Source organism: Oncorhynchus nerka, linkage group LG23 (genome assembly GCF_034236695.1).
Source record: "Oncorhynchus nerka isolate Pitt River linkage group LG23, Oner_Uvic_2.0, whole genome shotgun sequence".
In the NCBI taxonomy this organism is placed as follows: Eukaryota; Metazoa; Chordata; class Actinopteri; order Salmoniformes; family Salmonidae; genus Oncorhynchus; species Oncorhynchus nerka.
In genome coordinates, this window is record NC_088418.1 from 54,868,476 (window position 1) to 54,884,280 (window position 15,805).

The window sequence follows — 15,805 nt, forward strand, 5'->3', positions numbered from 1 at the left end:
CACATTATTATTAGTTAATGTACCATGAAAGAAAAATGGCAACACACAGTCACACACACAAATAAATCCATTATCTCCCAGGACGTCCCATACTCTCGTTGCAGTTCCATTCGGTAACATAATTCCTCCCCACCACAGTCACGCCTCCAGACCAGTTTCCGCCCTTCTGAGAGAAAATACTCCGCCTGCGATTCATCGACGACAGCAGGAAAGTTTAAATATAGCCCACACAAAGAATACAATCGGATTTGTTAACTTCTGCATTATCGCGAATTCTACGCTGGAAAACCGGATAGAGGTCGGTCGCAGTAGTCAGGAGATGGTTGAAATGAGGATGAGCTGAACTCGAGCTGGCACAGTTACGGTACGGAATCATCTCTTTGGTCTGGATACTTCGGCCATGGTGTTTAGGACAAGTCTAAAATCATCCCAGTAGTCTGGGTATATATCCAGTCTGTGTAATGTTCTAAAATGTTGATGAGAATATATGCTTGTAAAGATTTACGCACGACCAAAGTTATGTTTACAACGTTAACTAATTAAATCAGAAGTGTGGCCAAAACCATTGGACCTGGCTGCTAAACAATGTTGACATTTTCTTTTAACAGAAGTTACATCATAACACTATCAGATTCAAACAGTAACATAACACATCCTAGAGCGAGCAACAATGTTTCTTTCTCGATCCTCACCAAATGTCACTTCCTGTGGTGGCGATGTAGAAAAAAAGATGAAGAGGGAGTGCAATCTGATGTATTATTCTGTATTTGGCCTAAAAGTGATGGTAGATTTCTCTCTCTCTCTCTCTGTGTGTGTGTGTGTGTCAGAGCCCACCACACTGTTATTGGCTCGGTAAATAATTTCCAGAAGAACATAACTAAGTTTCTACTACATAGAACAACAGTAGGCCTACATGAAATAGTTGTGTGTGCTTTGTCTTACAGGTCCCTCCGCTGAAGGCTCGACGGCACCATCTAATTCCTTGTCTAAGTGGTAAAATTATTACGAGAACAGTTTACATGTTCAAATAGTATCAATTGTCATGCCTCAACACGACCCCAAGAGGGCAGCCCTTTCCCGTGAAATAAGTGACTAAATCAAAACATTGTTCGGTGTGTTCTTTAGTTTTTCAAATGCATTTTCTGTTATTTCTGCGGGGCTACCGGGAGGTTTTGGCATTGTGCTCGTATATACGACGTTCCCAAACACTTCTATATCAGGAGTGAACTGGATAGCCTACATAATTATGAAAACGTTGCTTTTGTCCATAGGACTCCAGTCACGTTCAATCTTGAGCAAACTCTGCCCTCGTGGTTCCGCTGAGGAATTTACAGCGGAGTATATTTTCACTGGTACATGTGAATCAGATGGATAGGAGCTACTCATCTTTATGTATATTCACCTGGGGAAATGTAGTCCGTAGTCTGTTGTAATCTCTCAAAAGATCAACCAGATTTTTTTTTAGCAAAAAACCCTTGACATTTTAATAGATGGGTTAGCTGGACATGTCACGAAAACAATGTGCATGATTCTATGGGGGCAGAAGTCAGCGTCTTGTGGTTCTGGATGACCAGATTGCTCGCCAGAATGAGAAGTGCCATGTAGGGAATCGTAAGTGGCTCATTTTCTTGATACCATGTCTTGTTTTGACAGATTTCATGTCAATGCTATGGCCCAAATTTGCAAGCTAACCAACAACTTTAACAATGTATTTGATAGACAATTGCTCATTGTGCACATGTATTTCTGTTTTTAATAAACATTGAATTCGAAATACAGTTTACATGTTGTCAGTAATGTAAAGCCAAACCCGCGGGTTTTGCCCTATAGTTGTGTAAGCGTTTATTTTGTTGCTAAACAACCAACCCTTCTATACCTGCGTTTTGATTAGTTTACTTTGTTACCGCTGCACTGGTGGTTTCTTGAGGAATTACAATAGTTTCGCAAGTGAGGTGAGTGCAGTATTACTATTTACTAGTACCTATGGAAATACACTCCGTTGTAACGACTAAAAGGAAACCAGTTCGAACAATGTTTGAAGTCATCGAGATATTCAGTCACATTTGACTTGTAGTCGTTTGCAAGGGAGAAACGTACAAATTCTTAACAAAAGTTTTGCATAATAAACACTGCCGTTTTATTTGCAGATTGTCACAGCTTCACCATGGCTCGCGGCTGCCTCTGCTGCGTCAAATACATGTTGTTCCTCTTCAACCTGCTCTTCTGGGTGGGTGAACAAACTCACTATACACATAAAGATTTTCAAACGAATTGATCTTCTGATTCTGCATTATATTTTATTATTAAATCATAGTATACTAAAGGTATAATAATGATTAGCGTAATGACAATAATCATGTATTTATATTTTATTCTGCCTCTCAGTTGGGGGGCTGTGGTTTGTTGGGTGTGGGGGTGTGGTTGTCTGTGTCTCAGGGCAGCTTTGCCACCCTATCACCATCCTTCCCTTCCATCTCTGCTGCCAACCTCATCATCACCCTGGGTGCTGTCATCATGGTTACAGGCTTCCTGGGTTGCCTGGGTGCCATCAAGGAGAACAAGTGTCTGCTGCTGAGTGTGAGTGAACTACACAACCCACGATGCACCACACTACATTGCTTGGCACATTGGTAACCTCACCTGCCCCTCTCTCTTCTTCCCTGTAGTTTTTCATCACGTTGTTGGTTATTCTGTTGGCGGAGCTGATCCTTCTCATCCTGTTCTTCGTATACACAGACAATGTAAGACTCCCATAGAAGCCTCCTGTCAATTCAACCCCATGTTATCCTTCCTCCTATGGTTCCTGTACCCATAGTGCCTCTGCCTACATTTCTCATGATCCACTGTGTGTGCAGGTGAGTGATAACGCCAGACAGGACCTGCAAGAGGGACTTGCTCTGTACAGCACCAACAACAACGCTGGCCTCCGCAACGCCTGGAACACCATACAGACAGAGGTACGGTACCTAACTACTAATGATCTACCATACAATGCCTGGAACACCATTACAGACAGAGGTACGGTACCTAACTACTAATGATCTACCATACAATGCCTGGAACACCATTACAGACAGAGGTACGGTACCTAACTACTAATGATCTACCATACAATGCCTGGAACACCATTACAGACAGAGGTACGGTACCTAACTACTAATGATCTACCATATAACGCCTGGAACACCATACAGACAGAGGTACGGTACCTAACTACTAATGATCTATCATATAACGCCTGGAACACCATTACAGACAGAGGTACGGTACCTAACTACTAATGATCTACTATACAAGCCTGGAACACCATACAGACAGAGGTACAGTACCTAACTACTAATGATCTACCATACAATGCCTGGAACACCATTACAGACAGAGGTACGGTACCTAACTACTAATGATCTACCATACAATGCCTGGAACACCATTACAGACAGAGGTACAGTACCTAACTACTAATGATCTACCATATAACGCCTGGGACACCATACAGACAGAGGTACGGTACCTAACTACTAATGATCTACCATGCAACGCCACACTAATAGCATAGCATTCCACAAGGGAGAGGTGCAATATATAACCCTGTCTCCTCTCTCTCCCTGTCAGTGGCATTGTTGTGGGGTGAATGGGTACACAGACTGGCACACTGCCCTGCAGGAGAAGGTGGTTCCTGACCACTGCTGTCAGGATATCTACCAGGACTGTGGGCGCAATGCCACCAACCAGTTCTGGACACGGGTCAGTTTGTTTGTTTAAAAATGTCTGAACTTCTCCCTCCCACCAGGGAGGGTGTGTCTGATCTTCTCCCTCCCACCAGGGAGTGTGTGTCTGATCTTCTCCCTCCCACCAGGGAGTGTGTGTCTGATCTTCTCCCTCCCACCAGGGAGTGTGTGTCTGATCTTCTCCCTCCCACCAGGGAGTGTGTGTCTGATCTTCTCCCTCCCACCAGGGAGTGTGTGTCTGATCTTCTCCCTCCCACCAGGGAGTGTGTGTCTGATCTTCTCCCTCCCACCAGGGAGTGTGTGTCTGATTTTCTCCCTCCCACCAGGGAGGGTGTGTCTGATCTTCTCCCTCCCACCAGGGAGGGTGTGTCTGATCTTCTCCCTCCCACCAGGGAGGGTGTGTCTGATCTTCTCCCTCCCACCAGGGAGTGTGTGTCTGATCTTCTCCCTCCCACCAGGAGTGTGTGTCTGATCTTCTCCCTCCCACCAGGGAGTGTGTGTCTGATCTTCTCCCTCCCACCAGGGAGGGTGTGTCTGATCTTCTCCCTCCCACCAGGGAGTGTGTGTCTGATCTTCTCCCTCCCAACAGGGAGTGTGTGTCTGATCTTCTCCCTCCCACCAGGGAGTGTGTGTCTGATCTTCTCCCTCCCACCAGGGAGTGTGTGTGTATTCCTGTGTAGGAGTGTCCTTTTTCACTTCTCAAGATTGTATGTTCCTCTCTTGTCAGGGTTGCTATGAGAAGGTGGAGGAGTGGCTGGATGACAATAAACACCTGCTGGGAACCATAGCCATGTGTGTTCTGGTCATACAGGTAAGGGGTGTGTGTGTGTGTGTGTGTGTGTGTGTATAATGATGTTGTTGCAGTGTGATTGATGTGACTTCCTGTCTGCAGCTCCTGGGTATGGCCTTCTCCATGACTTTGTACCAGCAGATCCACCGATCCGGGAAGAAGTACGAAGCTTAGAACACACACACACGAGTTTGAGGCCCATTACTTTTATACAAAATTATACTCTAAAAAGGCACAAACTTGCACACACACATGCCACAAAACGACTTTTATTTGAGTGTTTATATTCACACACCCATGTATCATTTTGTGCACAAAGGCCATTTTTATGTTTTTTTGAGGATCATCTTTATCATTATAATGTTCTTGGCCGGGATTGAATCGCATTCTGATTGAATCCCAGCCCTAGTTCAGTTATGGTGGGACTAAGGGTGGGTGAGGAAGGGGGGGTGGATTGTGTGTATGTGGGTGTAGGGTTATCCCTCGGTCATCCAGAATAGAATGAATGGCTTGAACACAAAAAAAGAGTAGAGGGACAGAGGTTTAGTTGCTCATGCCTTAGAAATCCTTAAACGGATTAGTTATATTGTATGGATGCATTATTGTAAAACCAGTTACTGAGATGTGTTCAATAAAAGTTAAGCTTATTCTGTCAAAGTGCTGGCAATCTTTCCTTCAGTACAAATTCCAATTCTGTTTACTAAAGCATCATCTAGTACTGAACTGTCATCTAGAAACTGTTACAGGAGTGAACTATCATCGTCATCTAGAAACTGTTACAGGAGTGAACTATCATCGTCATCTAGAAACTGTTACAGGAGTGAACTATCATCGTCATCTAGAAACTGTTACAGGAGTGAACTATCATCGTCATCTAGAAACTGTTACAGGAGTGAACTATCATCGTCATCTAGAAACTGTTACAGGAGTGAACTATCATCGTCATCTAGAAACTGTTACAGGAGTGAACTATCATCGTCATCTAGAAACTGTTACAGGAGTGAACTATCATCGTCATCTAGAAACTGTTACAGGAGTGAACTATCATCGTCATCTAGAAACTGTTACAGGAGTGAACTATCATCGTCATCTAGAAACTGTTACAGGAGTGAACTATCATCGTCATCTAGAAACTTACAGGAGTGAACTATCGTCATCTAGAAACTGTTACAGGAGTGAACTATCGTCATCTAGAAACTGTTACAGGAGTGAACTATCGTCATCTAGAAACTGTTACAGGAGTGAACTATCGTCATCTAGAAACTGTTACAGGAATGAACTATCGTCATCTAGAAACTGTATCTAGTAAACTTGTAAGCAACTTCAGTGGATGTTGAAGCAGCAAATGTGTCAAATGATAGCCCTGGTTTAATAAAAGGGATAATCAACTAGTGGCTCTGCATTATCTGGAAAATAATGCAAATCTGTGGAAGGTCAGTTCCACTCCGCGAGCTTGTCCTACCTAGAGGTTATGTGTCCAAACCTCATATCTTGTGCTTTTATGTACGTTTCAAACAATTACCCATGCCAAACATACAGAGGGGACTGTGAAGAAGTCGGTGGCTCTGGTGTAAGGATCTTATCCCATAAGCACAGGGTTGTAGGTTCAAACCCTGGTGCTGGCTCATTGTTGCCCATTGGGACTGTGAGTCAAGGGGAGTGGTTGCCACACAAAGATGGTTGGTGCAACAATACTGGATCATACTGAGCACAGTCCCCTTGCAACACTACTGGATCATACTGAGCACAGTCCCCTTGCAACACTACTGGATCATACTGAGCACAGTCCCCTTGCAACACTACTGGTATGCCTGATCAGTTGAGCTGGCAGATAGTACCAAGTTCTACAGGCTGAGCTTCCTCACTAATGATTCACTCAACTCGCCTGTGTTTGTTTTACTAACTCTCTTGCAACCTCAGCAATGAAACATGAAGGGGAGGGGTGTAGAGCTGAAGAATGAGAGGAACGGGTCAGAAGGTCTCCAACCTAAAACAGGGGAGGGGTGTAGAGCTGAAGAATGAGAGGAACGGGTCAGAAGGTCTCCAACCTAAAACAGGGGAGGGGTGTAGAGCTGAAGAATGAGAGGAACGGGTCAGAAGGTCTCCAACCTAAAACAGGGGAGGGGTGTAGAGCTGAAGAATGAGAGGAACGGGTCAGAAGGTCTCCAACCTAAAACAGGGGAGGGGTGTAGAGCTGAAGAATGAGAGGAACGGGTCAGAAGGTCTCCAACCTAAAACAGGGCAAAAAAATGACAGCTCAAGAATGGAGACTTGTTTATGATAAGAAAAACATTTAATTGTGTTCTTTATAACAAACACTTACTGGATATGAACCCTACCCAACTCCACAGTCATTTGGAGATTGTTTCTCCAATGGTTCAAAGCCCATACTCAAATGTTACCACATAACCCACTGACCAAGACATAGAATATCTGGTTGATATTAACTTGTCTATTTACAAATCCTTGTCTGTGAGCCATGTCCACAAGGCCACGGGCCGTGTGAGACTATGTCTGGGGGAAGAACAATTATCCAAAACCAATTTTGGAGTTGGAAGTCCATGGTTTTGTCGTTGTTGTAGACGACGTTGCCCCTGATGACAACGTAGCGGATCAGTTCCTGGTGTCCTCCTAACTGGTAGATGAGATGCTCCCAACCACCGGACAACAACATGGACTTCCAACCTCAAAATTGGTTTTGGATAACACAACACTGTCAGTCTACACTAACGTGTCACCCACACACAGACAATCAACACAACTTTAGGTAGTCTCACTCACACAATCAACACAACCTTAGGCAGTCTCACTCACACAAACCAATCGGTTCCATTCACACAGCTACTGCATTTTAGACATTACATTTAAGTCATTTAGCAATGACAACGCCATACACAGTCCTCACCACAATTACAAGATAAGTCATCTAGCTGCTGCTGAAGGTTAACGGTCCACTGGAACATACACTGTGGTGTCTGACCAGTAAATGAAGCCAGCTCTTACAATATAGTAGCATTTATTGACAGCAACTTTACCGTGGTGCGATGAGGACCAGCAGGTCGCCATGTTTGTTGACCTCCAGGGAGCCGTGCGCGTGAGAGCGGCCCAGGACGTAGGCTGCGTTGATGGTGAGGGCGGCCAAAGACTCGGGCATGGACATCCTCAGGTTGACACACGCCAGGTGCATCACCACCGGCTGGGATTGACAGAGAGGGATAAAGAGATGATGACAGAGGGATCGCTATATAGAGGAATAGGCTTTTACCTTCTTCTCCCACTAACTCATTGAACTTACCCCCACAGCCCCCTCCATCTTTCCCCCCTAACTTTCCTCCTCTCCCCGTCCTCTGGTACCCACCATAGAGCAACAGTAGGCATTAGGGTTGAAGTCACTCCTCAGGGCAACAATGACCCCAGCCTCCAGCATGTCTCGGGCCCGCGGCTGGGGTAACCGCAGGATGCAAGCGGTGGTTGGGAGCAGGACGGCGGTGGTCTTAGCTGTCGCCATGGCAGCAATGCCATTATCTGTCACATCCTCCAGGTCAAGCTCTAGGTCGAGCTCTACCCCACCAGAGAGAAAACACACACACAATGCAGGAATGGTTAAGTGAGATGGACATGTTGGGTTCTGAGAATAGGAAATATAATTATTCATGTCACTGAGGGAGTGCAGAGGTTTAGAGGGTCGACACCAGAAGTTAAGGGATATAGGAGGAAGGTAAATAGTGGGTGCAACTAAGCTTGGAATGTGTTGAGTGCAGGGAAGCGATTACATAAGGCAGGCATTGATAAGGGGAGAGGGCCATGGATTAGTGGTGGAGGGGGGGGGGTTGAGGTCAGGTCACCTTAAGGGAGAAATAAAAGTTTATGGCCCGTATCACTAGTGTCCTGCCTAGCAGTAAAGAACGATGTTTGTACAGGGTGGAGGCAAGAGCAGCCCGGGTGTGTTCCACTGTGAAGTGGATCTCTCCTCCGGCACGGTGCACATCCATGTAAGTGGCACCAGCCAACTGTCGCCACACACAGCATTACCTAGGCTGCATTTTGACAGGCAGCCCAATTCTGATCTTTTTTCACTACTTGGTCTTTAAAACAGATCTCGTGTGAAATAATCTGATGCGATTGGTCAAAAGACCAATTTGTGGGAAAAATATCAGAATTGGGCTGCTTGTGTAAATGCCATATAAACCTTTACTTTTACTCTAAAAGGTGAGTCGCATTACAAGCCGTTGAGGAAGAGGGGACAGGACCTATGGAAGTCATATTTATCTTCACGGCAAATTCATGCACCCTGTCTCCAGCCCATACGGGGTGGGTGTGTGCAGCAACCAGTCCTGAAACGTAATAATACACAGAGCACGGCTGTATTTCTACAAAACCTAATTCTCTACATGATAGAACACCAAACCAATGATTCAAATATTTGTCTCAATAGAACAGGGGAGCATTCGGCAGGACCAAACATTTTGCAACATTAAAATATGCCAGGTAGGCCAAACATGGCTCTCTGACACACAGGAGGCTGCAGAGGGGAGAACGGCTCATAACCATGTATTTGATACCATTCCACTGATTCCACTCCAGCCATTACCACGAGCCCGTCCTCCCCAATTAATGTGCCACCCACCTCCTATGCTGTGACATGTAGAATAAGGAATAACATCAGCCCTATTCATGGCATTTCTATCTGCACCGTTCGACAAATAAACGTGGCCAAGGTTGCATGTTTACATGGCCCTTGCTATCCGGGATCCTTGGGACGTCCCACACCATTGCAATGTACATTTAAAATGGTACGGGTTAAGTTTAGCATTGGGAAAGGGCTATGGTTAAGGATCCCAGATAGCACAAACCATGTTTACACCTTCGTGCACGCCTAGATCTACCGCCCCCTATTGTCCAGGGTGGTGTATTGCACAGATACTTGCCTGGAATGACACATGCCAGTTGCATCGATTACTTCATCAAACGAGCACCCTGCATATTGGATATCAATGGTGCTCGCTGGTCCAATATCCTTTATCAGGCCGTCGCTGCACGAACAATACACAGCTCTTTTAATCAATAGTTTGCGGTGGAATAACATTTGGTTTAGCCAAAATGTAGTTTTGCTTTCACAGCACGTTAGGGCAATCTGTAGTCAACTCGTTCAAACCAAATTGTAACAAACATTAACTAGTAGCCACATCCCTTCCTTCGTCAGGAACTTCTCACCGTTGTTGCAACTTAAAACCACCTGTTTCGCATTCTTTACCAAAAGTTTGTTAGACATTTTGAAATAGTCAAAATTAAGCTTAAAAATGTGAATTACTTTTGTAAGTCACCTCTGTCACTTTCTAGTGGTTTGGGGAAAAGTTCATATGTGGACAACAGGTGTTCAATGTGCAAGTTCGGGAGGGGCTTTGGAAATGAGGAATATGGTACAATGTTTGACAAGTTCTGTTCAATGTGTAGTGTTTGTTACACCACATCAATCACCTCCCTCACAAACCTGTAATAATACCACCAGACAGCAGGTTTAGGAATGGGTACAATAACCATCATTTTCTACATTTATTCTACAGTGATAATACATATTGGATCATAAACAGTAAAAATAAAAAATTAAATTAAAATAAAATAAAAAATGCTCTTGAAAGTTCCACACATGTAATGCTAACTTTCTTACCAAGAGTCCATTTTCCACACAGTGAAAATGAAAAAACAAAGATTCAAACAACAGTCATCCAGATCTTCAGTTGCAAGTCTCATCCTCGCCATCATTCTTTCATTTCTCCGTCCTCCTCCTCTTCCTCCACTCCTCTAATATATAAAACATTATTGCACCTGTGGGTAGAGAATACGCACTTTAGATCATAGAGAATTACACTGAAAACAGCCACTATCAAACATCTGCATCAGTCACACCAGAAGTATGCTGGATACAGAAGTCCAGAGAGAATACATTTCTACTGGTATTCATTAAAGGGTTGACTTGCAGTTCAACAAATATTTCAGAATATGGGAGTTAAATTCTATTGCAGAAAACATCCGATTTCAACAAATACTTCCTTTCTTGAACTGGGTATTATTTACTACAAACCAAACAAGCCAAAGTGGGACTTTGTGGGACCTGCCTGAAGCGTTGAAAAACGCTTTCTGTTGAAACAGTCTACACTAATGAATACACCCCAGATCACTGCTCTAAGAAAAGTAGGTATTTCATGAATGGAGTTGTTGCCGATCATGATCACCTCAGGAGTGAAGGACAAGGGGCAGAAGGCAACATTGTAGAGAATCCAGAAGAGGGCTCTTATTTACCTAACAAGTACTTCTCCAAGGTGACCAGCCAACGCTCCATCTACATACTCTTCTGTGTTCGCCAACTGTCGAAACCAATGACAAAAACGTGACAAATTTACGTCGCCATTTATTTGCACCAGCCACACACACTGTCCAGGTTCGGCGCAAAATACAAGTCTTGTACCTGCGGCATACGTGGACAAATTTAATAACTTGTGGGAGACTTATTTTGATATGAGATAAGCAGATAGGAAGTGAGTCTACAACAGACCCACGTTTGGAAAGTCTGTTAAATAACACAATGCTTTGTCTCAAATTCCCAGTCATAATGACCGTCCTGTCCACCAGCACTGTAAGCTGAAATGGAACTGCTTTTAACTTCTGGCTTCCCACGTACTGTTTTTGTGCAACCAAATTCAATTGAAAGCAACGCTAGCGTATATAAATACACCCACGTTGCTAAAAGCACCCGTGTCCAGGTGTGTTCCCTCACCTGCATGTTCATGTAGCTGTCCACAGACACTAGGTAGCCCTTGTACTCCATCCCCCACTTCAGCTTCACCATCACCGGCTTGCCTGTCAGGCCATTCAGGAAGGGTTTAGGGTTCAGAGGTAAACTCTACAGACACACAGAAACAGGAAGGTGGGACTAATTGTTATGGTTAATAATTTAATGGAACAAAATAGAACGTTCAGACCCATTTGTAGGGACGAACAGACGTCTATCATCATGCAATGAAATGCATATTAGATTTCAATCTGCAACATCACTTTATTTGCTGCTCATTCACTGTAAATGCAATGAATGAATGGGATAACGTTAGCTTGCTGGAAAAAGGCACCCAAATTAACTGCTAATCCGTTTCTCTTTTCAACAGATCCGGGCAATTTTATTATAAGCAACCATATCAACACTCACCATTGCTGTACGAAATGTGGTGCTTTTATATCTTAGTACTTTACTATCTTTTCGACACAAAAACGTCCAGACTTGTACGCATTGCCGCCGAAACCAGGAAGCTGGAGCCTTTCAACTTTGACCCAAAACAAAGGTTAATCGATTGAGAAAAAGAGCTCGAATTATTTATGTACCGCCACCTAGTGTACCGAGTGGCAAAAATTAAGAGACATGATTTAAATGTTCATGTTCATTGCTCATTGCGGCAGATATTTTAACGGAAATGTTATAGATACACAAAGGACAGTAAACTGTTATATTTATCCATGTCCATCTTCAAATGGTTGCATTTTATTCAAAAGACTGCCCATGTGAAGTTAACTGAACACCTATGGGGCAATGGCGCCCTCTGGCGGTTATAGTGGTTATCGTATTGAGTATTGCACCACGGTCCACTTCCCCAAAATCTTTGGGCCATGATGTGACTTATTTGCTATCAATGGATGTAATCTACCTAGATAAAGCTTTACTAATTTCTATGTAACGCAGCAAATAAACAAATTGATGTTTTCAAGACAAAACCCAGTCTTCGGCCATGCCCCAGGAGGAGTGACCATCAATGGAAACCACTGGTGTCCAAGGTAATTGTGATTGAATTAAAACATTTGAAACAAGATTTTAAATCTGTATTTCATTTCAAATAAAATGTTTCTTTATGAATACATTTAGTCTGGAATTGCATGAAAAACATATGGCATAGAGGTAGACTGTCATATCTGGGTCTATCTGGCAGCTCTCTTTATGCACTGCCAGTCTGGAGAATGCTCTCATTCATTTTTCTGTCTTGAAGCGTTCGACTGTTACTAAACCATTTGGCAAGTTTGAACTTGAGATCATGAATAATACTTCCAACAGCAAGGGATGGTTTCAGTGGAAATTCCTCTGAAATACTGATGTCCTTACATCAATGTTAATATGTTTGTGTGAGCATGTTCAGGTGTGTGTGTGTGTGTGTGTGTGTATGGACAAACATACACCTAGGTATGTATCATGGGAAAACTAAAGGATAGATAAATTATCACTCATCATGAGCTGCTGCATGCATGACATAGGATAACACTGACATGTCCCATTGTCTACTGTGTAATAGATATGCAGGGAGGAAGACTCATGGCGAAGATGGAAACAGAAGTGCAAGATATAATCCAGGAGAACTAGAGCTTTCAGCAAAACAGAGAATGAGAGATATTAGACAGTATGCAGGTCGGCTCTGGTGTGCTCCATAGAGAGGAGCCATGCTGGGCTCATTGAGGTGAAGTGGAAAGCAGCAGAGAAGAGGCGGGTTGAGGGCCTATCAAATAATTAGAGCAGGAGATCACTGAGCTAAAGGAGGAAGGGGAGGGGGCATTGGGAGTCAGAGCCCCACATCATTCCTGAATACCAATGCAGCTCCATGACTTTACTGTACTACTGTATAATGCTCATCACCAGCACTGACCACACGAGGGCAGCATGTACACAGAAACGGTTTGTTATTGATTTCGTTCAAATTTCACAATATTTGGAAGCCTACTGCAGAGAGAGAATATGCTACAATCAAACCCCATATCCCCAGCAGTGCTGTCACCAACTACACTATCAGTGTCAGATCAGAGTCAGATGAACTCGTGGATACCATTTCTATGTCTCTGCGTGCAGTTTGAAGGAAGTTGATAACTTGCAGATACCCATAGACTTCCAGTTATTGCACTAACGCAAGTTAGCATTGGCTCGCAAAGCTATCCTCTTACTTTCTTCATAATGGACACAGAGACCTAAAAATGGTATCCACGAGTTCGTCTGACTCTGGGGAACTCTTTGCCAAAATTCCAAAGTATCCCTTTAGGAGTCCTTTGGAAACGGAAACAAGACTTTGGTAGGCTATTAAAAATTCATCTAGGAATTTAAAGGCCAACCCCTGGTACAATCTTCTCTGCATAGGGCAGGGTAGTTCATTAATATATTGGTACTGTGTAATATGGATCAGTTAATAAATCTCAATTGGTTTGCATTCCACTCCAATTAGCTGGGATTTTGTTGGGATAGGCCATCAGTAGCATATTGTCAACATAGCCCATGCAGAAGTACATTTAGCCAAGTGACCAAACTCTTTTGTTGTTGTATTTTACCCCCTTTTCTCCCCAATTTCGATCATGTCTCATCGCTGCAACTCCCCAACAGGCTTGGGAGGCAAAGATCCAGTCATGCTTCCTCCGAAACATGACCCACTAAACCTCGCTTCATAACACACACCCGCTTAACCAGGAAGCCAGTCACACCAATGTGTTGGAGGAAACACAATTCTACTGATGAACAAGTCAGCCTGCAGGCGCCCAGCCCACCACAAGGAGTCGCTAGAGCACGATGAGCCAAGTAAAGCCTGCCCGGCCAAACCCTCCCCTAACCCGGGCGACGCTGGGCCAATTGTGCGCCGCCCTATGGGACTCCCGATCACGGCCGGTTGTGATACAGCCTGGGACTGAAGCCAGGTCTGTAGTGACATCTCTAGCACTGCGATGCAGTGCCTTAGACCATTGTGTCACTCAGGAGGCCCTCAAACTCCACAATTTTAAAGTAAGTGCCCAGTGAAAATCTCAATTTTAAAGTTAATATTAATCGCTTTGACTCATCCTACACTCATATTTGTGGCCAAAGCATAAATTGGAGAAAAAACCCTTCAAAATCCCAACCTCAAATTTGTATTTTAAACAGATGTTTAAAAAATGCTTGCTATTTCCTCATATAACATGATGTCATCTCCCTGAGGAGGATGAGCTGGCCTATCCTCTTCTAGAGGAGGATGAGTTGGCCATTCAATGGTCTACTTCCGTGAATATTTACAATGCCCAGTGCACACACACCATTCTGTTTTTTGGGTATGCCCACACCATTCCAACACAGAAAAGCTGCTTTTTAGCATAATTAATAAAAAATCGTGTAAGGAAAACTATTTCACTCATATTGTAAGTTATTATAGGTCATATTTCATAGAAATCTGGAAACACTGGGCAGTTACTTTAGTTTAAAGTGAGTCGCTGGCTAGGTTTCCATCCAATTGATAACATATTATTTTGTGAATATTCAAAAATATGCATAAATAAAATATGCGCATTTGATGTGTTTTCATCCAATTGACTTGTGCTAAGTCTGTGTGTGATGACATAGTGCACATACAAATAACTGTTGCGTTTAAATTCACATGTACAGATGAACATTTTTAAAGTTAAATGGGTTTCCATTGTATTTTCAACTCTACTGATGTCACAAAACGTGTTAAATAGCGAATGTGCCCACTCTGGTATAGGCACGTGCGCTCCCTCCACCAGCTCGCAGATACAGTTGTGGGTACAGTCTACATGATAAGATTATAATGGCCAAAAGGGAGATTGTTTTAATTTGTCAAACGGCAGCCAAGCATGGATTCATCAAATCACCAGAATAAGATCCTGGATATTTATTGGAAAGCAGCATCAAGCTCACCACATTGCACTTTCACCACCCTGTGAAGTTCTTCCTCATTTATTTCATCTGTAGCCTAATAAACTGTATGTTTTACCGAGTCGTAGTAGGATGACATAAACATGTCATTCCGTGACTCCAAGTTTACTTCGATATGATAGTTATATCAATATTTGGGCATAAACGCGTTTCCACCTTAATTCTCGCATAATACATTTACCTACACAAAAATATCCAACCTTATATTTTACCGACAAAAATTAGCTGTTTCCATCAGGTTTGTTGTCATTTTTTTATCGGACATATAGGCCTACTTTATTCGCCTAAAAAGGTTGGTTGGAAACGCGGTTAGAGTCTCCTTTCTAAAAGGGGGCAATTATTACCTATTTGGATCCTGTTCAGCTCACGAGCCTCAATAATTCTGGACCCTGGGTTTTGTTATTCTGTGTTCCTTTGTTTTGTTTAAACGAAGTGTCAATCAACTTTACCGTATTTTTTTTTTTATCTGGATAAGTGTCTGTGGATTGGAGAGGTTTGGATGACCACAGCGTGCCAGCTCTGACCTGACACTAACTGGATCCTGACGACCAGGAATGTTCCTTTAAAGAG

General features: G+C 43.3%; 3 protein-coding genes across 3 annotated transcripts; 1 reads left to right on the top strand and 2 right to left on the bottom strand.

Moving 5' to 3' along the window:
* Positions 1-142: 142 nt before the first annotated feature.
* On the top strand, positions 143-5,175 carry LOC115107076 (tetraspanin-9). The gene is made up of 9 exons (XM_029630446.2): positions 143-364; positions 945-993; positions 2,148-2,227; positions 2,386-2,577; positions 2,667-2,741; positions 2,856-2,957; positions 3,613-3,744; positions 4,456-4,539; positions 4,621-5,175. The coding sequence occupies exons 3-9, from the start codon at positions 2,165-2,167 to the stop codon at positions 4,690-4,692; spliced, it is 720 nt and encodes a 239-aa protein (XP_029486306.1). The 5' UTR covers positions 143-364; positions 945-993; positions 2,148-2,164; the 3' UTR covers positions 4,693-5,175.
* Positions 4,772-9,956, bottom strand: LOC115107077 (probable imidazolonepropionase). Its single transcript, XM_029630447.2, has 2 exons — positions 7,877-9,956; positions 4,772-7,714 (listed from the first exon to the last, which is right to left on the bottom strand). The coding sequence occupies exons 1-2, from the start codon at positions 8,171-8,173 to the stop codon at positions 7,550-7,552; spliced, it is 462 nt and encodes a 153-aa protein (XP_029486307.2). The 5' UTR covers positions 8,174-9,956; the 3' UTR covers positions 4,772-7,549.
* A 79-nt stretch (positions 9,957-10,035) lies between these two features.
* On the bottom strand, positions 10,036-11,842 carry LOC115107078 (small nuclear ribonucleoprotein F). The gene is made up of 4 exons (XM_029630449.2): positions 11,720-11,842; positions 11,294-11,419; positions 10,819-10,883; positions 10,036-10,344 (listed from the first exon to the last, which is right to left on the bottom strand). The coding sequence occupies exons 1-4, from the start codon at positions 11,720-11,722 to the stop codon at positions 10,278-10,280; spliced, it is 261 nt and encodes an 86-aa protein (XP_029486309.1). The 5' UTR covers positions 11,723-11,842; the 3' UTR covers positions 10,036-10,277.
* Positions 11,843-15,805: the final 3,963 nt, after the last annotated feature.

What these genes read in the sequence shown, in the direction of transcription:
- LOC115107076 (XM_029630446.2), top strand. Translation starts at nt 2,165, where the DNA reads ATGGCTCGCGGCTGCCTCTGCTGCGTCAAATACATGTTGTTCCTCTTC. An exon ending in TCTTCGTATACACAGACAAT is followed by an intron (nt 2,742 to 2,855) that starts GTAAGACTCCCA and finishes CTGTGTGTGCAG; the next exon opens with GTGAGTGATAACGCCAGACA. An exon ending in CCAACCAGTTCTGGACACGG is followed by an intron (nt 3,745 to 4,455) that starts GTCAGTTTGTTT and finishes CTCTCTTGTCAG; the next exon opens with GGTTGCTATGAGAAGGTGGA.
- LOC115107077 (XM_029630447.2), bottom strand. Translation starts at nt 8,173, where the DNA reads ATGAATAATTATATTTCCTATTCTCAGAACCCAACATGTCCATCTCAC. An exon ending in ATGCCTACTGTTGCTCTATG is followed by an intron (nt 7,715 to 7,876) that starts GTGGGTACCAGA and finishes TGTCAATCCCAG; the next exon opens with CCGGTGGTGATGCACCTGGC.
- LOC115107078 (XM_029630449.2), bottom strand. An exon ending in ACAGCTACATGAACATGCAG is followed by an intron (nt 10,884 to 11,293) that starts GTGAGGGAACAC and finishes TGGTTTCGACAG; the next exon opens with TTGGCGAACACAGAAGAGTA. An exon ending in CTTGGAGAAGTACTTGTTAG is followed by an intron (nt 10,345 to 10,818) that starts GTAAATAAGAGC and finishes CTCTACCCACAG; the next exon opens with GTGCAATAATGTTTTATATA.